The sequence below is a fragment of the Neocloeon triangulifer genome, unplaced genomic scaffold, assembly GCF_031216515.1.
Source record: "Neocloeon triangulifer isolate White Clay Creek 2 clone unplaced genomic scaffold, ASM3121651v1 ptg000014l, whole genome shotgun sequence".
Taxonomy (NCBI): Eukaryota; Metazoa; Arthropoda; class Insecta; order Ephemeroptera; family Baetidae; genus Neocloeon; species Neocloeon triangulifer.
The window spans coordinates 18,537,620-18,562,473 of NW_026775556.1; the positions used below are offsets into that span (position 1 = coordinate 18,537,620).

The following is a 24,854-nucleotide window of genomic DNA, read 5'->3' on the forward strand; positions in this document are numbered from 1 at the left end:
TTAACACTTGTTGTTGGAACTCGATCTACACGTGAAGCTATAAGTTGAATTAGATTTATAGCATTCTCCATTGATTCTACTAATAACTATCCAGAACAGCCTTATTTTATTTGAAAACTACCCCGGTGTGTACACAAAATCAAAACGGTGTCTAGAAAGATTAAAGTAGAGGAACTAACGTTATGAAATTATCCATGATTGTTTAAAATATAATATCAGGACTGCTGTGAACTTAATCGTTAATTATTTACATTGAAAGGGGTAGTTGTTGTTGTTGGTGTGCAACGCAACATTATAAAGTAAACCATAAACAAGCAGTCCATCTTTTGTAATCACCGTAAAATGCAAATTAATGAAAGTTCAAAAGTATTACTCAAAATCAAGCTACATGGGTACACAAAGCTCTATCTTTCTTTTATGATATATCACATGGAAACATTGAAAATGTTAGGTCTTTCTGGAAAGACGGCAACTCGCAACTACTATGTGTAATAATTATGGTTGCAGCGTAAACGCTTCGAAAATACCATCGAGGTGACCAACCGAACACGAGTAATCAAATAATTGATATACATCATACTGACAGTTTAATGCACATGAGCTCAAGGCTCCGTCGGCTCTCCTAAATATTCTCCTTTGACTCCATTGCTTAAAAAAAGTAAAAAAAGAGTATAGTAAATGAAGACAATTATGCACACACATTGCATGTCTAATTCTTCCGTGAATAAAACATAAATGCTATAAACCGACGCACAGAAATATGAAACAACCAAAGGGAAACGGCTCATCCCAGTTCGTGTGTTCAATTCACTAAGTACCCAAAGTTTCCGACTTCCTTTCTTTCTCTTTCTTTCCAACTGAACCTGTTTTCGGCACAAAATAAAAAAAAATTCCTTCAGAACAGAAACTAAAACTGTAACTACTGTCACTTCTTCTTTCTTCCTCATTCTTCCGTCTCTTCGTTTTCTCTTTCAATCCTCTTTCTTCAACATGTTCGTTTTACTCGGTGGTGTACCACAAGTGTTGGTATTGCGACTTGGCTGGGCTCAACGGTGCATAGCCGTACGAGGCTGCAGCCAGCGCAGCAGTCGCCACAGCTTGAGGGTGCGCTGGGAACACTGCTGGCTGCATGTGGGCAGGCAGAGGGTGGCCCGGATGTGCTGCCAGCACTGGACGGGCGTTCGAGTGATGCGCAGGTGGTGGCAGAGCCCTTATGAAACAATAATTGTAAATTTAATTTGAATTTTGCAAATAATTTTATTTAAATAGTGAAATTTGGCTAAAAAAAATTGATATATGACTAATAAAATTATTTAAAATTTATAAAAAGAAGTAATTCAACTCACCCTGATGTGTATGAAGCCACCTGATGCCCCGCTGGCAAGAACGTTTGCTGAGTGTGTGTCACTCCGACGTAGACAGGAGGCCTCCTGTAGAGTTCTGGCTGGTGGTACAGGGGCTGTCCTGCCACCAAGGGATGCTGTGGAGACAACCTACTCGGGGCTGCCGCGTGGGGAATTGGCTGCGGCGATAGATGAGCAGCACTAGCGTGGCGACTGGAAGGTAATTTTTCAATCACGGAGGAGAATTTTTTTTATCTTGATGAAAGCGTGCAGTTTATTTAATAACAGAATTAGCAAAACTTACCAAAATTATATAATTGGAATATAAACCATGCGAAGTGAAGGTTTGTTACAAAATGAAAAGCGTGCCACATAAAGACCAAATCCAATAGATATTTTATGTTGATCCAATCCAAGTGATTTAAGCAGACAATGTTTGAAGATTTTGTTACAAATTACACATTGAAATTATAAGCAATGATTAGAGCACATTTGAAAAATAAGAACAAAATGAATTTGAAAGGGATGAATAATCCATCAATATAAATAGGAAATATTTACAAATGGATATCAACTCAGGTAAGCCACAAATTGCTAACAATGTTAACTATGAAGTAATCTAGCAAGCATAGTCACAGTCCTTCAAAAAATCTTTTAGCAGACCTGATGTAGTCGGTTTCTGGTACTCCTGTCGGCATGTACACTACGCAGCCTCTTTTCTGCATTCTCGGTCTATGAACAAGCGCAACGAAGAGGGTATAATTACGGTTCTAATCTAATTGAAAGACTTGTGCTAACTTGTTTTTAATTGTAAAGAGCATAATTTAGGGAGCAAATTTAATCTGATAAGTAATTATTCTGATGATAACTGCTGAACGAGCAAATGAAAGTGCTTCCTAAGCTGTGTATTTACATGTTTGTTTGCAAGTCGAATGAGCTGGCAATATGTATAATGAAATATACCTGTATCCTTGCTGCATCTGCTGGTTGCTCGATTGCCAAGATTTGTTTGAGTGGTGGGATTCCCTCTGTAAATCTGATCGCGTCGTGTGAGCAGCAGGCGGCTGTATGTAGTCTTTGTGCACAGCTGTGGGCATGTGATAGTCCCTGTGACTCACAGTCACCAGGGCTTCCCTAGGCATCTCTCTCTTGTGAGGCTGAACTATTGATTGCGGCTGCTGCGTGATGACAGGTTCTCGGTAGACTGTTTCCTGAGAGTGGAGCTCTCTCGAGTGGGCTGCTGGTGGAGCCATTTGGTCTCTAAAATCATAAATTAAAAATTGATTTTACAATACAAATAAAAATCATTTTGAAAAAACAAAAAATTTCTTATTTGAGAAATTACAATTTTGATTTTATACCTGTAGAACACAAACTCCTGAGAACTTCCACTGGCACTGCTCCCACTGCTGCAGGTTGCACCAGGTTGCGAGTTTGGCTGCAGATGGTTGTTATTATTGTTCCTGCCATACTCTCGTTGTGTAATGACGGATCCATTGTCGTACAAGTTCTGGTGGTGGGTCACGCCAGGCTCTTGCTTTGTGGGCACATTGTTGATCACACACTCGGACTGAGCTTTGGCCAGCAGACGCTTCTTCTGGGACTGATTGTGAGAGGCTCCACTAGAGTAGCTGGAACTGGAATGCAATTTTTAGTTTCAAGAAAGCAAGTTTTCTTTACAAATTCTACCTCTGTTGTGGCTCATGTTTGACCTCGTGCTTGACCTCTCTCAAAGTGGGCATCGACCCACTGACGTAGCTGTTCTGGCTGTGCAACTTAGCAGGACTTCTGTGCTCCTCATCACTGTCACCCACGGTAACACAAGAAATTACATTCTTCCGAGCCGCTTTTGTTGCTACAATTGGGCCCTGATGGCTTGTAGAGTTTGCCGAGGACGATTTGGACTCGCTCACAGGCGTAGGTTGAGAACTAGAACAAATTTATCACAATCAAGGGTTGAACTTTTTACAAAAATTAAACATGTTAGTTTGCCGGCCTGATTTTTATGGAGGCGGATAACATTTAATACAATTAGCGGTAGATGTAGCAGAGATCTAGCTTCAAAATTATTAGCGTAATATGATAAGATTATTGCTTAAAACTTGCGATGTGAGGGTACAAATGATGGAAGTGATTTCTTGGTGCGATAACAAAGACATACATTTAGTAGGGAAGCGACCAACCACCCAATAAAATTGTGCAAACACGTTTGAAACCGTGCATGCAGCGCCAAGATCGGTGAAAGGACTCCATTTTTGAAATTTGTTAGGTATTTTTTATAGCCAAATCCATATGGCAAATATGTACAAATTGTTACTGGAGAGAATTAGCAGCATGCCGACCAATCGAGCATGACTTGAGGACAACACAGTGACCGACCTACAGCAGCTTGATCCACCAACCAGGTTATTCACAAACAAGTAGTTATTGGAATTAAGAAACAAAGCAGCCAACAAGATGTTTGCATGTGTTTTCGAGACAGGCGAAAACTACCTGTTGGGACACTGCATCCCGGACGATGAGGAAACGCCACTGCCATCAGCAATGTGGCACGTCTCGCTCAGCTCATCGCCGTGGTGGCACGCAGAGCACTCCCTATCTTTGCAACTACAACACAGCACATCCAGACTGTGTAACTTCCATAACTCATTGTCAAATAAATAAAAAAGGGGTATCGTGAAATTTAAAAATGGGGTTTCAATGCTCAAGTAAAAAAAAAAATACAATTGATAAGCCCTAAAACATTTCGGACACGATGTACAATAGATTTTGAAAGGAAATTTCTTCTTTCCCAAATCAGGTTATTAAAATTAGGTTAAACACTGCACAAAGCAAATCCCTGCCTCATGCAATCCTACACTTAGTTTCATAGATTCCACATCGTTTCACAAGATTGAAAATAGAACTCACCACTTGGTTGGCGCCTCATCCTCGCTATCTGAAATCGTGATGACAGAAACTGCAGGTGAGGGAGTGTCGTGGATGGTGATGGTCTGTTGTCTAGCCGGACCAGAGCTTTGATGGTGGCTGCTGCTGTGATGTTCTTGCTTGGTGCTTACAACCTGATGTTGGATGGGTTGCTGTTGCCAGTGGTGGCTTGTGACCACAGCTGCTGGAGGGGAGCCTCTCAAGCGCGAATACGTGCAATTGTCTGTTGAAGTAATAAATTTTAGTTTTGGTTATTAAAAATAGTTTTTGCAAAAATTACCTGAAGGTGGAGTTCCTTCCTTGACCCTCTTTTTGACGGGACTGAGTTGTGTCGCCTCCTTTTTGTCCTGTCTGTGGCTGATTGGTACTGTGAGGTGGTTGTTGCTCAAAATGTGATGTCCGTGGTGGGACGGCTGGTGGTGATGGTGGTGTAACTGGCTGTTGGAGCCCTTGTTGCCTCTCTTGGAGGAGGACCAGTTTTGAGTGGATTGTGGAGGAGCGAGGTGATGTGTTTGTTGTTGCAGTACCGAGTTTGCTGCATGCTGCTGCTCCATCATTGGATCGTAAACTTCAGACACCTCAACGGGAAACATTGACCGTTGAGGGATAAGTGAACTGGACTCAAGCAGAAGAGGCCTTGCCCAGTCAGCAGCATCTGACAGGAGAGGTTGTTGAATGGCAGCATGTTGTGGTGGAAGTTGTTGCCAAGAGGGGACAATGGCCATTTGGCGGTTTGTGGGCCAGGATGTCTGAACAGCATTCTATTAAAAACAAGCAATTAGTTAAGGAGAAATATATTTTATTTTGTTTATTACCGTTAACAGCATTTGACGACCACCAGGCTCAACCATAGAAACTGGGACGTATTGTTGCTGAGGCTGAGATAGAATTGCTGGAGGAGGTTGGATTTGAAGTTGGGGAGGCTGTTGAACCACAGTCACGTGTTTGGTCGGAGAACCCATTCCTTGGTAATTAGGTTGGCAGAGAATCGAAGAAACAAGAGGATGAGGGAAGTGGTCGGCTCGGGCAGCACTTGAATACTGCCTGGCCACTGATCGTCCATTGTATAGTTGATACTGAAAGAGTTCAGATCTTGGCAGTGCGCTCACCATCATTCTTGGTGGACTAATTACCTGGTTGCTCAACTGATTGTTGAACGTTAAAGTGACGTTGCCGTTCGAGTTAGGTACAAAGTTTGCAACCAAAGGAGGAGCTTGCGATGACTGATGGCTAGGTGAAGAGCTGAAGCCGTTTCTTCTGCACACCTCCATCATCTGAACACTGGCTTTCACGTTGTTGCAGTGGGCATAGTCCACCAAGTGAGCCAGCGTTACAAAGTGGTGGTTTAGCGCTTCGCCAGGAGTTGTGCGACGCTCCTGAAATTTAATTATTCATTAAGAATTGAATTTAAATTTATATTTTGGGAAAAATACCTGGTCCATTGTCAGCATTCGTTTCAAAAGGTCGATGAATTCTCTCCTGTCAGCTTTTTCGGCAAGTAGTTCACCTCCCTCGAGATCAGTGGGCACATTCACTTGCCCAATGTCATCAATGCAGTTGAAAATGTACTTCCGGGCCTCTTTCGACTTGATGCCCGTCTCGGCTTCGTGTTCTTCAGGAGTCTTTAGTCTCCAGAAGGGATATGTGCTGTCCATGTCCCTGTAGAAGAACTTGGTGGTTTTCGAGGCGTTGTTGAGCATGTGCTCAGTGGGCAGTCCTTGCGTCTGGCTGATGTAGCGAATCTGGTCGTACTCGGATGAGCCAGGGTACAGGGGCCACCCAAGGAACAACTCGGCTACAACGCAGCCAAGAGACCACATATCGATCGCCTCGCAGAATGGCAGCCCTGAAACGAAGCAGGTCAGACAAAATAAGACCAAAGTACATAAAACCTCATTCTGACTCGAAAAATCTACACTTTGGGGACAGAGTTTGAGTGTCAGAATTGCATTTTCGTAACAACTCCCACTGAGCTTGGGGGGCAAATTGCAAATTTTCCTACTTCTTGTCGCCAAACGGTGTCTTTGGGACATACCCAAGATGATCTCGGGAGCTCTGTAATAGCGACTCTGCAGGTAGGTGTTGCACACTGCTTTGCTGACATGCGAGGCGCTTCCAAAGTCAATCACTTTCACTCTGTACGGCTGCCGCACTGGGTCCACCAACATGATGTTCTCCGGCTTCAAGTCAGCATGAATCAGACCCAGTTGCTGCAGATATGAAATCTTAGAATTTTGCAACATAAATAATACAAAAATCTACCTTCAGCTTCAAGAGGGCTGTGAGGACTTGTTGCAAAATCGGACGGATGTACTTGAGAGGGAGTGGACTGAACTTGTTCTGCTTGAGGAAGTCGTACAGATTCTGCTCCAGCATTTCAAAGACCAAACAAGTGTGGCTTTTGTGCTGGAAGCACTCGTACGCTCGCACAAAGTTGAACTCGTCTGCATTTTCTTGGCTAAGTCTAGACAAAATACTAACCTGAAATTGAGGTTGAAATTAGCAATAACATGATTTTTAAATTCAAATACATACTTCAATTTGTCCTTGTCTGGCGTAAGAGGGGTGGTTCTTGAGAATCTTGATGGCAACTATCTCGCTGGTGCCCTTCTTCCAGCACTTGACCACCTGGCCAAAGGTGCCTCTGCCGAGGAATTCCAGCACTTCATACTGGTTTGTCATGGAGTACAGCACCTCGTGCTGCACAAGCTGGTAGTCACCCTCCACGCCATTACTGTTTCCAGTCGCGGCCGTGTTGGTCACCGCGGCCGCAGTGTTACCAGAATTGGCGGCCTTTCCGCCATTTCCAGCGACAGCTGCGGCCGAGGCGACGGCCGTCGTCGTGCTACTTGTCGGTGCCGTGGCTGCGGAGTTTGGGCCTGAGCCCGGACCATTACCCTCACTATCCTCCGACTTGCGCTGAAAGTTGAAAAAAAAAATAATGAGAAAACATTGTAATATTTTTAAGATTACTGGGAATAAATTAAATTTTAAAAACTCCTGGTTTAAAAAAAGAAATGAATTTATTTTGTAATTTAAAATTTATGTTTACATTTCAATATAAACAAAATTGAACTCACTTTTTGTCCGCAGCGCTGGTACGTGTCTAACAACTTAATTGTGGACGCTCTGATGAAGTTCTGAGGGAGCAAACCCGCAGCCCCATTTGGCGAATACTTGTGGTGCGACCTGGACGAGCGGTGGTGATGGTGGTGCAGCACCGAGGTCTGGCTGTACGCCGACGAGGCCGCCGCGAAGGTGGTGTCTGCTGCTGTGCTGCTGCTCAGGTACTCGACGTGGCCGTGCTCTAACTTGCGCTTCTTGTGGCTGATGATATGCTGAGGGTGGTGCTGGTAGTGGTGGTGCACTCCAGACGAAAAAGAGGAGCCGGTCGTTGCTGCTGCACTAATGATGCTAGCCCCACTGCTACTTGTTGTGCCGGAATGCTGGGGTGAAATGAACATGTCATGCATTCCCTGCAACACATGGCGCAATAAACCTTTTAGTCAGTGGAAATCTTAAGAGAAAATACCGATTTGCATAGGGGGGAAAATCGGTTTCAAACGTTGAAAACAACATGAATAAGTACGGTATATAAAAGGGGGAAAATAATTAGAAATTGAGAACAGTTTTTACTCATTAAATAGCAATTTTTAGCTTATCTATTTTCATATTCAAATAAAATTATGAAGAAAGTAACCGGTTTTCGCATACGACCTTTCCGGTCTTTCCCAAGAACGCGCAACCCCTCTACCCATGACTCATTCATTCATACATGGCTGTTGGGTGGGGGGTGGGTTTGTGGGGCCAGGCCGGGGTGGTCGACCGGCCTCCAAGGGGATGAAAACGCGCGCGCGCCAAGCAAGCCGGTTTTTCCTATGAGCGCGAATTTGATCTGCTTTTTTGACGATGCAACCGTCGCGTTTTTATTTGAGGCGGACATAAAATTTTATCTGTCTGATTCGAGTTTTTATTTCCAAACTCGTTTAGAGCACAGTTAACCCTTTCTCGTCAAGACCGCCATAAAAGTAAAGAAAATATACGTGGTGGAAAAATCCCAGACCTGAAAGTAACGATCGATATTGCACCTCTAGAAAAGTGACGCTTTAGAGATAATTTAAAAAGTACAAATAATAAAATAAAAATATATAAAAATTCACAATATGATAACTTAATATAGTTCATGGATGCATAAACATGGCTCTTAGTAGCTGAATGTAAGGTTAGAAAACGATCTTTTCATTTCAAATTAAAAACTTCCTGTAAATTTTAATTTTGACTTTTAAAGTTTTCTTTTGGTTCTAGAAATAAGTCTGCGTGTTTTTCAAAGATCAAAGATTTCCTTATCTGGAAATTGAACTTTCTGTGTCAGTCGGCGTTTGTTTGAATGTGGCCGGGATCTATTTTCGGCAAGTGTGTCGCACATTATTGTGTTATGCATGCGACGGTCAGCGTTGGTCGGTCGGTTTGCTCGCCGACGGTACACCTTCGTGCCGGCAATAATATTTGCCCACTTGTGAAATATCGATTTTCAGGGCCGTTCGTAATTGGCCTATTTTTATTGGGCGTATTTTCAGAGGGGCTGGAAAATCGATGCGCGGAAATTTGATCTCGCCGACCTGATTAAACATGATTAATGTTTCATCAACACGCGTATTGGACGGACGGACGGGGTTGGGCCCAGAAATAGCCTTAAAATCAAATTGAAATGACAAGCCTAAAAGCAGACTTCCTGCTTACGCTCTGAAAAAACGAACAGGGCCGATAATGGGCTGCTTGGCATGAAATCTATTGCGGCAATAACAGAAATGATAGATAATAATAACGAGCAGCAATTGACATTTATCAGCAGCGGCACCGACCACTCTTCTCTCTTTCATTATTCAAAGGTTTCGGGTTGCTGCCAAAAATTCGGGCAATGCAAAAAACAAGAGTTGCACCGAGAGAGCTAAACTCTCTCTGGCGAAAGTCCAAGATTTGCGGTAGCGCGCCCGGCTGTTTTGCGCCTGAAAAATAAATTTATACAGAAAAATTCGAACAGGCAGAGATTTACTGCGTCCACTTTGGTGCATTATCTCATTGCAAAAAGTATTTAAGCAGCTTTTTTTTTTAGATCGAAGACAAATTTCAATGCGTAAATTCTGGCCAAGGGTAATTATTTTTAACCGATTCCAAAACTGGTTGGCTGCAATTAGCGTCTACAAACATTTTTCCTCATAAACCAATATTGATTTAAAAAATTTTAAACGAAAATAATCTGTTTTCTGTGCCAAAAATGTCTCTGCAAATGAAAAAGATTTAAAACTTTTTATTTTCAACTTATTTAATTAAAAAAAAAACAATAATTTATAAATCTTTGTCTTAAGCTTGGCATCGAGTTTGATTGCGCAAGTGTCAGTATAATTAATTTATTTTTAGATTGACTCATTTTCCAAAACTGGTTTGCTGCATTTTTGCTTTTCCACAAAAGGCTATTCAGCGTTCTGTAAATGATTTACTCAGTCGTCCACGTCGGACGAAAAATTAATTTATCTCTACCATCATGACATGACGTGCGGCGGCGGAGGCGAAACTCGGTCGGCAGTGCGGGCTTGTATAAATTATATTTCGAGTTGCTTATTGATTGACATCGAATTTAAGTCTGTTGATTTCCCCTGTTGCCGCATGCCTGCTGCCAGTGTGTAGTGAAATTGCTTTCCTAGATTACACTTACTGGGTCAATTCGATTTGAATGCCGAGCGAACGGAGGCGATTTCTTTTTAATGCTGAATCACCCACAGCAGTCAGGCCAGAAGAGCCTCTCGTTTGTTTGCTAATTAAACCTGCATTCTCGCCCGAGTTGCTTTGCACTTACGTAATTTCGCCGCGCCAACCGGGCGAATCCGAACGAAAACGCGGTTTAACCTGGCACCGCCAGCTTCCAAGTTTTTCGCACAATTCACGCGCAAAACTTAATTGCTCGTGCCACTTTGTTCTTTCGCTTTGGCACGCAGCGAGATTGGGCAATCATTTTGACGGCGCCGCTGCTCGCAAAACGACTCCGCTGCTCTTTTGAAACCGGCCGACATCGCCTCGGGGATGGTAGGGTTTGAAAGAGTCGGCCGAACGTTTAACATTTGAATGAGTTTTTTTTTATAAAGAAAAAAAAATAAAATAAAGGATTTTTCGGTAATTGAAGATTGAATACAAAAGTAATCCCGAGGTAGAATTTAAAGGAGGTTTTTTTTTTTATTATTAATTTTACCTTTTTATGCCAGAAAGGTTTTATTAACTTTTAAAATAAGAATTCATGAAAAAGATTTTCTATGATTTTTTTAAAGATGGTTTCAATTTTTTTTTTAAGTAAAAATTCCGGACAGGCAACATCTGGCGAAAATTTGCCTCGGCAACAATGTCACTTCACAACGGCCGCTTGATCAAAACAAACGACACGTCAGCAAGTAGTGTGTGCGTTGTGCGTATGTATGCTGGTACATATACGCAAGCGTTTTTTCAGCACTCGCCGCCGAGTCCCCGCGGGCAACAACCGGCGGCGTTCATTCTTTCTTTTATCTCCGTCGCGAACTGCGTAGTTTCTGGCCCAAATTATGTAACGTGGCCGGTGTGTATCGCGCGCGAGAGAGCGGCGGCGGCAGCTTCCACACCGCGATCGATCCAAGGAGGGCGACCATCCACAATCCTGGTGCACCACCCTCGCCGGCTAGCTGCCGGGCTCAATGGCCCGGCTGAATCCAACAGGTTTTACGCCGCCTCGATTCAAACTCGAATGCAAATTCGGCGTGGGCGTTTCGGTGCAAACCTTTCCTGCTTCGCGATTATTACGGTTGTTCGCCGCCGAGAGAGGACAAACTTTCATATGATATTGTTTCTTTCTCTAAAAGACAGACCCCTTCCTTGAATGTGGCTTGCGCAACCGAACGATTGTGCAACGTAACGTACTTTTAGGCAATCACGCCGAAGGGTTTGGGTAACAAGACATGGTTTCGGCTCGAACGGTCACGTAATGTGATTTTAAATACATCAATGCTAATTTGCGTACCCTTTCGTCCCAATGTCAGGCACCACGCGTAATCACGTTATAGGCTAACGTGGCGTAAGGACTTATATTGAGCCACGGGCCTTTCCAATGAGGAAACTGGCAAAGGGAAAAATATGAGGAAAACTAATCGTGGAAGAAAATCAAAGTTCTTTACGATTTTGTTTTCTTTGAAACCAAGTTGAATCACGAATTATTATTTATTTGCTACAATTGAAAAAAAAAATAAAGTTTACCATCCAATTTATGTTTTGATTCAAATATAAAGAGGCGATTGTGGCCTTAAAGTGGTCGCGGATTAAAGTTGATTTTTTTTGGTGCCAGGCCAACAAGGCGAATATACTCATAAAAGAGAACTGCGCTTTATAAGGAAACTGGCTTCAAATTCCCACTGGATGCCAAAAGTTCACGCGGACGACTTTCGTTTCTACTTCTCTAAGCCGGCGTAAACAACAATAAAAAAAGAATGCATTGGAAGAAAAATATCGGAGCGATCACTATCGGAGCGATCACGATCAGAGAGATCCTCTTTCTTATCGGCGCTCATGAGCAATCAAAAGGTCGAACTGACATTTAAACAAAGGGCTGGAGAAAGGAACTCATGTTTATCGGCATGCCTGCTACAAAAACAGATCATCGTTTAAAAATAAAAATTGCTCAGTGCTATCTCGGGGAATTTTGGTGAAAATAGAAAGTGCAATCGTGATTTCAAGTAGCTTGGTTCTGGGTAAAATGACTAGTTGATAAGAGAGACTTCTTGTTTTTACTTTAATTAAAAATTATTTTGATATATTCCCAAAATTATAAATTAAGTTAAATCAATTTACATTTATTTAAAAGTGCCTCATTGAGTAATCTCGTTTTCTATATAAAGTGTCTGCACGTCACTCTCTGTACTGATTCTGCACATTCATAATCAGCTTTGCATCCCTCGGCTGACAATGAGAATGGCAGAGAGTTTGTTTTTGCGTGGCAAACGAGCGAGCTGGAGAATATAATGCGATTAAACACAAAAAGGTCAGAGTTCGTCATATAGAGTTGAGCAAATTATGCGTGTGCACGTCGCTTATTGATCGATAAATTTAACCAGATTGCTGCGTTTCTGGCAGACGATAATTTGATTTGCGGCGCGATTAAAATCTGACAGCTGCGCCGTCGCCGCCACGTCAAACGACCGAATCGAAAGAAGCCTCCGGTGTGGGGCTGCCTCAAAAATGAGATTCTCGCAGCCATTCGCATACATACGTCTTTCCAGCTTGCGTGCCCCAAAGTCTGACTGACTGAAGCCAAGCAACATCATTTCGTCCGTCTTTCACTTCACCATCAAGGGTAAAAATAATACAAACGAGCCTGCGGGGATCGAGAGGAGAGAGTGTAAAAAACTGGCCCTCTCATTTTGGTTTATTGCCGGGCCAGCCAGGAGTCATTCCTCGACGCTTTTAAGACTTTTAGAGTCTTCTTTCTTTGAGGGAGGTCGCGCCGCGTGTGTGTTTGGCGGTGCCTTTTGCTGACACCACCAGCTTTGTTCTCCAAACTTTGTATATACATTTTTCAGGAAAAAATATAAAATGTTCGCAGGCGTAAAATACATACAATTTTTCGTATGAAAACATAAAACTGGTGACGGGAAATTTGTAGAGCCAGCGACGATGGAATGTTCTCCAGAGGTGGAAAAAAATCAAAAATTCTTTCTCTTTGATTACATAGACAGCACGTTGAGGCTCTGCGTGTGTAAAGTGCATTCAGCGGAGTAATAAATCTAAAGAAAATTTGTTCTTTGAAACCCGCCGCATATTCTCATTTTACTTAATCAAAAAAGGTTGAAATTTCGCAAAATGTTATACGAGAAATTCATTTCAAACCTTTTTGGATAATCAAAAATATTTACATTCTAGTTAGGTTATTGACAAATATCATCACGGACGGTGTTCAAAACTAGGCGAATTTATTTGGACTTTCGTCACAATTTGCTTGCAGCTCCACTTCCCGGCGCTGCGTGCGTCTGATTAGCGCGAAAACAGCATGGAGTCGTTCGTTAGTTTGTTCGTCAGCGGCGCAATTTCGTTTGGTCGAAGACCCGTCAAAAAAGGGCGAGCGTCGGCTATTATTTGGCAGCGGCATGCGCAGTTTGTGTTGCTCGGCATCCGAGCGAAAATTATGGACTGGCTGAAATTTTGCACGTACTGCTGTGAAACGCAGAACGCCAGGCTTTTGTCGAGACAACACAGGAATGGCATTAAAGTCGGTTGGTACGCGGCTATTATTTTGTTATTTCATACTGCACGTCGCGTTACGGCCGAGTGGAGAAAGGACCCTCGCAGGGAGGGAAAACACGAAAGGGTCTCGTTTTTATTAATTTATTGTATTCGGCCGGAAAGTACGCATGTGGCAGCCATATATTTATCTGATCATCTTTTATTTGAAACATATGTCCATGAGATAAAACCAACCCTTTTATTGCTCAATTCAAAAATTTCATTATTTATGTTGTTTATTCTTCACAATTCAAATCAAAAACGAAATAAAGAAGAAAAATTACAAAAATGTAAAGAAACGGCAACGCCTCTGGCGAACAAGTCGCTAAAACGCGAAACCTCAAGAAAGGTTCGCGCAGAGATGGGCCGCAAATATTAATTGGAAAAATCTTAAAAATTTCCATTTCACTTTTTATTTCCTTTTCATTTATTAGCGGAAAAGAACTGAAAATATAATAGAAGGAAAAAGTACCATAACTCTTTTCCCTGTTGAATGAAGTCGTATTTTTTACGGTTGGTCTCCTGCTGCTGAAAATATTGCGCTGCACCGCCTGGTGCGATGACGGGAGAGCGGGAAAAAAACCGCGCAGAGCCATTATAAATTTATTTTGCTTTCGTGCAAGAGGGTCTCTGCGCCGCCGATGGGTTGCTCCGAGTGCAATTTGCGACGCAGTTTTAAAGTCAAATTGTTTAACAACCGCCGCTGACGGCCAGGGATGTTACATGGATTGTTTTAATTTGAATGTCACCTTGGTAACTTTCTAATGCAAACTGCTCGATAGACAAGGTTTTGTAAGAAGTGCCTTTGAATACGCTTGTAATGTCAAGTTTTCTTTATCATATCTGTTGAATGATTAACTTGAAAGCAAATCTGAAGTTATAAAAATTAGCGGACTAAAAGCAAAAGACAAAATACTGATGAGTGGTTTCGCAATAAAATTTAATCTTTGTGTCTGGACAATGTTAAGATATTTAATTTAAAAAATTATTCTTTCATATAAATAAAAAGCCAGTTAAAATAAATTAAAAACATCAATGTGTTATTTTTTAAGAAATTGGAACTCAAAAGAGATGATCATGGAAACGAAGAGATCGGGCATTTTCCCAATGTATTTTTGTTTGCAATACTTATAAAATTTAAACAAAGAATTTGAAATATTTTGAACTTGTAATTTTCACATTTATGCCACGAGTTCTTGCTCAAAATATGAAGAACTTGAAGGATGATTTAAATTTGCAAAGTCAATAATTTGGTTTCCACATCTACACGCAGCTTGTTATATTTTGCAAGTCGCGATTGAAAGAAAGTTTTCCGTCGCGCCTACTTAGCCTTCTTAAAGTGATTTGCAGAGTTTGACACTTTTGTTGACTCTTACTCAGAAATAGAAATCCGACTTCTGCGGCCACGAGCACTGCATTATTTTACGACGAGAATAATGAAACAAAGGCGTTGTTTTCTTTATGCACCCTCATAAATTTTCACCGCGCTGATCTGCATCTGTAAAACGTCTTTTGAGCGAAGAAAATTTCACGTGAACTGAATTAATTTTCCACAGCGACTTCACAGCGGTCGTGAATTTTTCATAAATAATAAAGAACGAGACGCCGCAATAAAGGAGCATTACATTTCATATTCGACAGTAAAATTTAACGAGCGACGCACAGGTAAGTTGGAGATTTAAAATTTATCTCAATCTCGCTATATCAATTTTTAATTTTGTCGACTTTGCTTTTCTAAAAAAATCAGGCTCACATAATTAAAATTTTTCCAGACTCATTTTTTTTAATTGCAAATGGTTGCAAAGTTGGAAAATCTCAAATTCACGATTAAAAATTCAAAGCAAATTTTTAAAATCAGCTGGAAAAAATAAAACACCTGAGAAATAGTTCAAAATGTAACCTTTTTGAAAAAAATATATCAAAATATTATTAATTACTGGCTTTGCTAATTTCTCTTTTGATTGCAAGTCATTTTGTTGGGTCGATGCCTCCGCCCTCAGATTGCAGCAAAAAACGGGAACGATCAATTTTCAAAAGTAATTGGAGTCGCGAAATGTATAAAGCAGGCCGAGCGAGTGCACGGCAGCGAATAAAAAAAATTGGATTCGGCGGCGACAAAGTCTGTCTGCCTGTTGTGCAGATTGCACATCGAGAACTGAATCACGCAGCGAGTGCCGTTATGAGGCTGCTTTGTTCGTTCGGGGCCCCGAGCTGCCTGCGAATGTGGTCCACATGGCCACTTGGCCGTACAAACACGACTGTCGACGGATCGGCACAATTTCCAAAATAAAACACGCACACAATCGACGGAGCGAATTTTAAATTAGTATGCAACGGCGCGAGCTTTGCACGGCACAGAGGCATTCAAGCGATGCCATTATTTGGCTTGAATTAGTTCTAAATTAGTCTAAAATCGTGTATTTTTTACCCCAAAATTTTTAATTAATTCTAAAATATCGGAGTAATTAAAAATTAAATAAAATTGGAGCAATTGGTCTTCTGGTTTTTTGTAGCATTCATTTTGCTAAATTATTTAATTTATTTTGTAAGCCAGCGCAGAATTTAATTATAAAATTGAATATTTTTTTACTTACAATTGTCTCGAAATTACTATAAATTTCATTTATCAGTTTTTTCCAGCTCGACTTCAGACTTTCATGTCTGGAATGAAATCAAATAGCGGAAGAGGACAATTTTAATTCAGATTATTACATCCAAATTGAAGGTCAGACGTCTCTCCATCGCTTGCGACTCTTCGTCAATTTTGAGAGGCCACAGAGACGCCTTTAGTGAACCGAGGGTTCCAAACTGATCTCATGTATAGTTAGTTATGCAATGCTTCTTTTCCGATTACCAAAGGTCAAAGCATCAATACATAATCTAAAAGTAATGAAAGTGCAACATGTTTTCATTAAAGAGAACGGGAATTTGAATAATTTAAAATTCATCGATTCCTTTTTTGTCAGTTGAGAAAGTAAATCTTTTTTATTCGGAATGTATATTCAAATTCCCAACTTGAAATAAATTTGCTTTCATAACTGTCCACACATTACATTTTTTTCAATGATGTTGCATCATTTTCCAGAAAGCTTAATTTATAATTGTCATTTCAATTACAAAAATTATGATTGAAATAACTTTATTTGAAAATCAGTGCAGGTAATTTTGTAAACAACATCAAGCGTGAGTCATTCACCGGTTGACACTTATTATTTTTTTTAATTAGCATCCAGATTCCAGTTCAGCAACAGTAAAAAATCAGCGCGACTTCTCAGAATGATTCGCACCCATCGATAAATATTTACGTTTGCAATGCACATCACGAAAGTGCCCCTCCGAAGGGTGACCCTTATTTGACCGTGAAATTCAGCCAGAGGAAATTTCAGCCTTTATCGCGGCTCGTTTTCAATTAATTAACAACCGGCGTCCAAAATGAAAGAGGCTGATAAGAGTTGTTTTTGATAATTTCCTTAATTGCTTCTATCTGCAGACGGCAATAATTGAGTTGTCGCCACGATCCAAACACAAGGTCTGCAAATGATATTTATTGGTGCAAAAACAATTAAGGCGCAAAAAATTAGATGGTTTTAAGGAGAAAATGCAGGATTACTTTAGGAAAATAATGCGGTTGAAATAAAAATAAAAGCCTTGAAATTGTAATTAAAAAAGTTAAGGAAATGTAGAAAAAATCCACTCGACCTTAAATAAATCGAATGTGTCTGAAATTATTCATAGGCAAAATCTAATCATAAAAAGATTTTAACGCATCAGAAACTGGAAAAAGTGTAGTAATTTAGTCAGTATTACAAAATTTAAAGATTAAATGAAATAAATACAAGCCCTTGAAATAAATTGGAATGTAAACAGGAAAAAATTAATGAAATTAAAGGCCTTGAAATATTGAAAACTCTTAACGCATCACTTTTAATTATCAGATATTACATTTGCATTCTTGATCAGCTTTGCGTGATTACTGATTATTAATTAATGCCGATGGGATTGTGAAAATAAGAACTTTTCAACGAATGCCCGCAATACAACGTATTCGGAGCAAACAGGTTGCCTTTTAAAGTTGAGACTATTGCAAGACACAAGGTAATAATGAGTTTTTATTTTCAATCTGGTCCACTTTATTTCAAAAAAAAACCCACGGAAAATTAAAGATGTAAGATCTGGTCGTTTGAATTTGCTAGTAGTTTAAAACTAAAATTTAAAACAAGAAGTGATTTTAATTAATCTTGTCAGAATGAAATTTCAAATTTCCGCTCGGACTCAGAAATTAATTAAAAAAAGAACACTGCATGTACTATTAACAAGTTACAAAATTCCCGAGCCACTTAGCAAGTTAAGAAAACAAGAATCTTAATCATGGGTTGCCACCAATAACAGAGTGGAATGTTGTGCCTGTGTAAATAGCACGAGGAAAAGCGTGCGAAGGCCACAAAAAAGGCAATCCGACTCGGACAGCCACGTTCAACGTCACCCAAAACGGGCCCCCGACGGTTTAAAACTGTTCAAAATTGATGAAAATCCGGTTCGAAAGGGTTTGGGAACGGAAATATAGCCGAATTTCAGGCCGCATCGGTTGCAATCGCGACCAAAAAGGGAGGCCTGAGGCCACGAGAGCACTCGCGTTTTGGGGTCACGGGAGTCGGCGAGGGGGTCTTTTGGGGGTCCGTGCGGAAGTTTGGGGGGGCCCACTCACCTCTCGTTGTGCTCGGGTGCCACGCAGGAGCCTCTTTTCATAGTGTCAACATCCGGGGTGAGTCCGTGCGAGTCCTTTAAAGCTGCAGCTCTGCCATCTTGTCTGGCTACGTAAACACTGCCACTTTCACTCGCCTCCGCCGACGAATTCGGCCCGAAAGCGCCGCTGGGAGGGGCCCCGCCTGCAGCCGGGCCGACGCTGAACGCTGCTGGGTCGGCAAGGGTCGACAGGCGGCTCGCTCACCCTGCCAAATGCTAATGTTTTTGTTTCATTCTTCGCACCCCGAGATACGTACGTGACCACCTCACTCTACAGACGCACTACAGACTCCCTCACGAAACCCCTACACGCGACTGTGGCGCCACCGATTCGTACCTCGATATCGATACCTCCTTTTGCTACTTGCCTGCGAGCACGTTCTCTTTTTTTACCAAATTATGTTTTCGTAGAGACTGAAAATTAAAATTTCTTTCACTTTTTGGTGGTTTTAGGTTTTGCCCAAGCTGATATTTTTATTTGAAATATTTTATAAATAATTTCCTTTTTTTTTTTAAGTAGAATAATTTAATTAAAAAAAAAAACACACACACACAAGTTCTTCATCTTCAAATTATTATTCTAAATAATCTTTAGTTTTAATGTATTTAACAAAATGAAAAAAATAATGTTACAAAAAGATATTCACATTCACACCATCAAATAACTTTTAATAATTTTAAATTTGTAATGCTTTTATTTGCTTTTATTGTAAAAAACCATTTTTTTTTTAAATTATCAAAATTATTGTATAACCCTTTCTTTTCTTTGTGTCTTTGAGTATATTTTCGAACAAAATTTGGAGTCCTGATCATTTTGATAAGGCTGAGTGGGAAGTTTTGATATTTCTGATACCGACAAGTACACATTAATAATTTAGCGCTTGCAAACATGCCATGTTTCGGCACTCTACCAGTACATAACGCGCCTGCACTCTTGCACGGCAACAGTTTTGCGAATTTTGGGCGATCGATGCGATAAAATTCCATCGATTTTATTAGCTTTTTTCTCGTTCCAACCCGAGACATGAGGAGAAATCTAGAAAGCACGGAGGGGAATCCGGAAACGAGTACTACGTGGTCCAAATTTCGACGGAGAAAGGGATATTTAAAAGAGTTAATTTTTACATCTTTCATCAATTTCTATAATAATATTTTAATACATTAGATTTAGAGTGTGTAATTTATCACTTATCAACGTTTTTGTTCATGGAATAAGACCGACAATAAGGAGGCACTTATGCATATTTAAGGTGAACGCGCCATCTATGAACAGCTCAATGAATTACTTCATGATTTTTTTTTATTTAATTTATTTATTATACTATACCGCTTGTTTGTTTTTAGTATAATTTTTTCTTCAATTTGACTTGTAAGCAACGTTTATATATTTAATTCTGATTTAATTATTAAAAAAATCAAAAAATAATTGCAACTTTTAATATCGCACCCTTGATATAATTATATTTATTAGAGTTACGATTTTATTTATGTTTATTCTCATTTTCAGAAACTCACAAATCACATTGAAAGTTTGGAATAAGGGAAGAAAATATATTAAAATTAGCTTTTGTCTTCTTTGTAAAACGCCGGACATCAAAATAGACAAGGCCGCGCGGCCGCTAGGAGTGAACTCGCAAATTCACGCGAGCTAGAATAAAAAAATCGGTACTCAAATATTTAAAGATCAACTGTATTTGGAGTTGACAAAATCTTGTTGTATTTATCGTATTTGGTACAAATAAATACTGACTATAAAAAAATAATGCTATTTTTAGAATAAAAATAATAAATTTCATTAAAACATCAACCAATTTTTTGCACATTGTGTTTACAAGTCAGATAAAGCTTTTAAATCACAGCCTAGAGCCCCCACAGCTGATTGATTGATTATTATTGATCCCGGAGATTTTTTTTTTTTAATAAAAAAACATTAATTTTGTGCTCCTGCTTTTCACCTCAAAACCGCTAAAAACTAGTTATTATTATTTAATATATATTAAACAATATGAACATGAAGTGCGCTGCAAGTTAAATTAATAAATGTAAAAAAATTATTTCACTTCATTTTTTTTCTTTGCATGTTTTGCAAATATTTAATAAATGAAATCAATCGTATGATCAACATGATTGTAGGGAAAATTAAATTGCCCGAGAATTTTTTGAAAGGCCTAATATAATTTATATAGTTTTGGTTCTATTTTATTAAGTAAGAAAAATTAAATAGACTCATAGGCATTTGCGCTCGCTTCGACATTATTTTGTGATTAACCTTCGTCACATGCCACCCTAATAAGCCCCGAAAGCATCCCCAGCAGTTTTGCATTAGGCAGAAATGACGCCGTTTGCATAAATTTTCTCCATCGGTGCCTCATCAAGTCAATTAATTTGTACTAAAGTAGCTGGTAGCTGTGACGCAAATTACTTAAGTCTATATTAGTTTAAGTCCGAGGGGCAGACTTAGGGAAGAAGGTGCGTCCTTGCATTCAAGAAATGGGGTTGTCCGAAATTGCAAGAGAACAATAGACGAAATTAATAATTAAAAAAAAGAATATAGTTACTTAATTATTTTCTGTATAAAAAATTTTAAAGTAAACTGAACTTCAAAAAATTTAATTATTTAGATATGGATTTTTAAGTGAAAATGTTAATTTTTCCTAATTTGCGCAACCCGCAGCCTCATACACATGAGAGCTGCGGGTTGCCTGGTTTCATTATAGACACACGCCAAATAAAAAGTTGGTGAGGGAAATCTTTTTTAGCGCAGAACTGAAGTAATTTCACGCAAAATGGGATTAAAGCAAGTAATTTTCGCGCTTAGACACATTGCTGGAAACAAAAGCATTAAAACGTCAGCGGCTACGTGATCCAACTGCCATATTTATCCACCACTGGCTTTGCTGCAGTTCATCAGCTCGAGTTTTCTCCCTTGATTAAAAGCACGTCTGAATTACATAAATCATGTCCATCAACCCGTTAATGGGATTATTTGTAATTTCAGCGCGTACCCAGCTTTGGAGCTTTAGACTGCACGTGTGTTATGTGAATTGCAACTCACAACAGAATTATATAGAACTGCAGCCTCGGCAAATCTAGAATCGCGTGCGCCACTAATAAAACGAAACATTAAGGGCGCGAGGGCGAATTTCATCCATTTGTTGCGTGGAAAACAATTAAGTTAAGCTCCGTGATCGCTGCGAAAGCCAACTGCTTTCCTCCGAGTTTTGAACGCGTGCGGCGCCGCACACGCACGCAACAGGTCGGGGGCGAGATTTGATTGTAATCAATCCGGAAACAGATCGTGGCCAATTTGGCGGGGGTGTTAATTGATTTATTCTATTAACGCACCCCATCTTCGTGAAATTCTCCTTCGCAAAAAGTTTTATTAAATTTTGAAATTCAATCCTCGGTCAAAAGTCTTCTTTTTTAAATATTAAAAATTCCACACTTCTTTACAGATTTATTTTTATCAGACCAAAGACATTATATTTAAAAAAATATGAAAACTGGAAAGAAAACTGCTCGCAGCAATTTGATCAACGAGCCTGTCTGGTTATAAATCCATTAATCCATATTATTCTTCAACGTAAATGCATTCATCCAGTTAATTTTTTTCAAGTAAAACTCCCTCAAATCTTTATATTTTTTCCTCTTTGTGTATCACGCAAGAATCAATCTTAAATCATCAAATTTAATATTTGCATAGCAATGGCAAAGTCCATGTTGCCATCATGGATGACTGAACGAATTGTATTTTAAGTATTTTACTACAATATTAAAGGGATTTTGGATAAAATTGTGCAATTAATTTGAGTATGTATTTAAAAAGGAAATTTTTTATTTTAGAATTGTATCTCAACAAATTTTACTCTCCTATTTTCGGATTTTTAAGCCCAGCAAATCCAATCTCGTGGGCGGCAGGGATTTCTACTTGTAGTCAATCTCACTAAATCGCGGTGTAACAAAACCCCATTTATCACTGTCTTCGGGGCAGCGCGAGAGATTATTATTATTATTCTCTCTCCTGCGAGTGTCGACAAAAATTGCATGTAATTGTGTGTGAAAATCGCTGGCGGCGGCAGCGGGGTTAATTTGGTGCACTGCGTTTAGGGCCGATTGGTATGAAGGGTTGTCCCGCCCACACCGGAGGGATGCGCCAAACCCTGTGCGTCAGACCTGTGCCCCTTGCGCGTGTATAAAAAGGTGGCTTTGGACAGTGCGAGCTGGCAGAAAGAAAAAGCAGTCGGCGCAACCCCAGAAGACGAGAGTCGGGCCCCGAAAAGAAGAAAATTCGCGCAAATTTCAAGAAAATCATTTATCATTTCTCGCGCCCACGCGCCTCTATAGACTATTTTATTAGTGATAGTGCGGAAATGAGCCCGGCTGCTATTATTTTCTCCGCCGTGACGTTTCTTGCTGTCTTCGGCACGGCATTAGGTGAGTTTGCATTTCGAGTTCCGGGAAAAATTATTCAGCACCCCTATTGTGCTCGTCTGTAAAGCCAATAACACATTTCGTACATAGAAATAACGCACATTAGTTTGTTGAACTTTAGAATTCAATTAAGTGGGACTTAATTTAAATTTTAATAAAAACAACTTGCTATTTTACAAGCAAAATTGGTATAAATGATTTAGAAAAATTATAAATTGATATGAATAATGCCAAAAAAAATCGTTACAAAAGTGTATTTAAATAAACTTCAATATTTTTTTTTTGTTTTTAAATAGGAAGAAACCAATTAAAAACTTTTAATGTCGGGCTTACGTCTAAAACTTCATTTATTTTACCATGGTATTTGAGAATTATTGTTTAAAAAAATTTGGAACAATATTTTGTTAAACATAAAAGGATTTCGTGTATAGCACAATATCCTCTCAAAATCTCACACGAATCTTGCAATCGTCCATATATTAATTTTTAAACCATAAAAAAATATATCATTGGTAACTTAATCTTAATATTGATGCGCGCATTTTAGAAACTTTATACGTTGCAAGACTTCATTTTTCCACCTCTCAAGAGAATTTCCAGCGACTCTCGTAGCAATGCAATCTCCAGGGATTTTGGCACAAAAACTTTATGCATTTTGCACTTACTGTTATGTAAAGTTGTCTTACATTGCAAAAAGATACATTTCCAGAGGAAAAGCTCACTCTTGAAATACAAATTTTTATCTATTCTTTTTATTCCATTTCAAATTTTCAATCCCACCAAATTAGATGATAAATAATGAGGCTAACGAGGTTTGTCAAGATTTTCCAAAATTTTGCCACACTTTCGCCAATCTGGTTTAAGAAATTTGCGGTGATAAATTTATTAATCTCTTGTGATGTGAGCGCTGCATGAGCACGCCACCGGCGCAGCAAAGATATTTATACCACGCGTGCATTAATCCCCAAACACAATTTGCCTTAATTTAGAAGCGATTAAGCCGAGCCAATTAACAAGCGAACCGTCGGCGCCCACCCTTTTCTCTCTGTTTTAGGCGAAGCGAACGGTGATTATCTAACGCCAGACAAAAGGAGCAATGAAAGGCCGAAAACGCTCTCCATGTTTCCGAGGATCGGACGCACCAAGGAGGAGGAAATGCAGAAAAACTGGCGCGGAATGATGAAACTTTTTCCTCGAGTGGGACGATCCGGAGGAGGCGCCGACGAATACGATGAGCATCCTCTCTGCCCAGACTGTTATTCACCTGGTAAGAATATATTTTTTTTTATAATTTTCATTGCAATATACATTTAGATTACATGAACTTTGATGGACTGCCCGGGAAAAGGCCCAACATGGCTGCATTTCCACGCATTGGTCGAAGGCAGCTGGCCGCTTTTCCTCGAATTGGCAAACGACAGCAGCAGCGACTTTTGGCCACTTTTCCTAGGATCGGCCGCAGTGGAAACAGAATAATTTTACCATTAAAAGGGCAAAGTGAAATGTACGGAGATTACGCAAACAATAAGGGTATAGATTATAAGTTTTTATTTTATTAAAAAAATAATAATTATGATAATTTTCTAATTTTTTATTTTAAACTTTTTAATTGCATTATATTTTTTGTTTAACTTGTAGGAGGCTGGGAAGGATTTCCAAGCTTGATTGAGAACGAAGCAATGGAAATGAAAAACGTGGCCGGCTCTGAAGAGGTCTGAGTTTCACCCACAAAGTAGCATCTAGTACCAAGACAACAATTATTACAACAATATATGATTATTTCAATTTGCGATTCATTTTGAGGCTGGAATTTCTATGGTATAAGCTTATTTTTTTTAGAGACTGCGCGCTTGTGTGATGTTTTGTTGGATTCACTATTGTTGAAACGAATGCTAAAAGAAAATCACAATAAATGCTGTGAACTGTTTGCAAAATATTTGCTCGGGGTGATTCATTATCTATTGCAAACCCACTTCAAAAGAGCCATTCGCGGAACCGGCACGTTTGTTCTTTCAACCTATAGCGTTGTATAAAATTAAATATCATTTTTGATATTTCCAAACCAAAAGCACTATAAAAATAAGTCTATAAATGACAAAAAAAAAAAAAAAAAAAACG

At 39.6% G+C, this 24,854-nt stretch overlaps 2 protein-coding genes across 4 annotated transcripts; one reads left to right on the top strand and one right to left on the bottom strand.

The window, feature by feature from the left end:
- On the bottom strand, positions 1 to 18,604 carry LOC132201625 (homeodomain-interacting protein kinase 2). 2 transcript variants are annotated; one of them, XM_059627927.1, is made up of 17 exons: positions 18,268 to 18,603; positions 7,352 to 7,747; positions 6,807 to 7,190; positions 6,534 to 6,752; positions 6,274 to 6,481; positions 5,705 to 6,117; positions 5,405 to 5,647; positions 5,087 to 5,347; positions 4,552 to 5,032; positions 4,254 to 4,494; positions 3,837 to 3,950; positions 3,033 to 3,272; positions 2,705 to 2,980; positions 2,307 to 2,603; positions 2,007 to 2,075; positions 1,347 to 1,556; positions 1 to 1,210 (listed from the first exon to the last, which is right to left on the bottom strand). In XM_059627927.1, the coding sequence occupies exons 2-17, from the start codon at positions 7,742 to 7,744 to the stop codon at positions 1,000 to 1,002; spliced, it is 4,260 nt and encodes a 1,419-aa protein (XP_059483910.1). In that variant the 5' UTR covers positions 7,745 to 7,747; positions 18,268 to 18,603; the 3' UTR covers positions 1 to 999. The 2 variants fall into 2 exon arrangements, with proteins under 2 accessions (XP_059483910.1, XP_059483909.1); XM_059627926.1 differs by having other exon boundaries at positions 5,087 to 5,647; positions 6,307 to 6,481; positions 18,268 to 18,604.
- LOC132201626 (uncharacterized) lies at positions 10,863 to 24,669 on the top strand. 2 transcript variants are annotated; one of them, XM_059627930.1, is made up of 5 exons: positions 10,863 to 11,009; positions 22,413 to 22,739; positions 23,791 to 24,003; positions 24,051 to 24,240; positions 24,375 to 24,669. In XM_059627930.1, exons 2-5 carry the CDS (start codon positions 22,676 to 22,678, stop codon positions 24,403 to 24,405), a joined length of 498 nt encoding a protein of 165 aa, XP_059483913.1. In that variant the 5' UTR covers positions 10,863 to 11,009; positions 22,413 to 22,675; the 3' UTR covers positions 24,406 to 24,669. The 2 variants fall into 2 exon arrangements, with proteins under 2 accessions (XP_059483913.1, XP_059483912.1); XM_059627929.1 differs by having other exon boundaries at positions 10,865 to 11,009; positions 24,051 to 24,266.
- Positions 24,670 to 24,854: the final 185 nt, after the last annotated feature.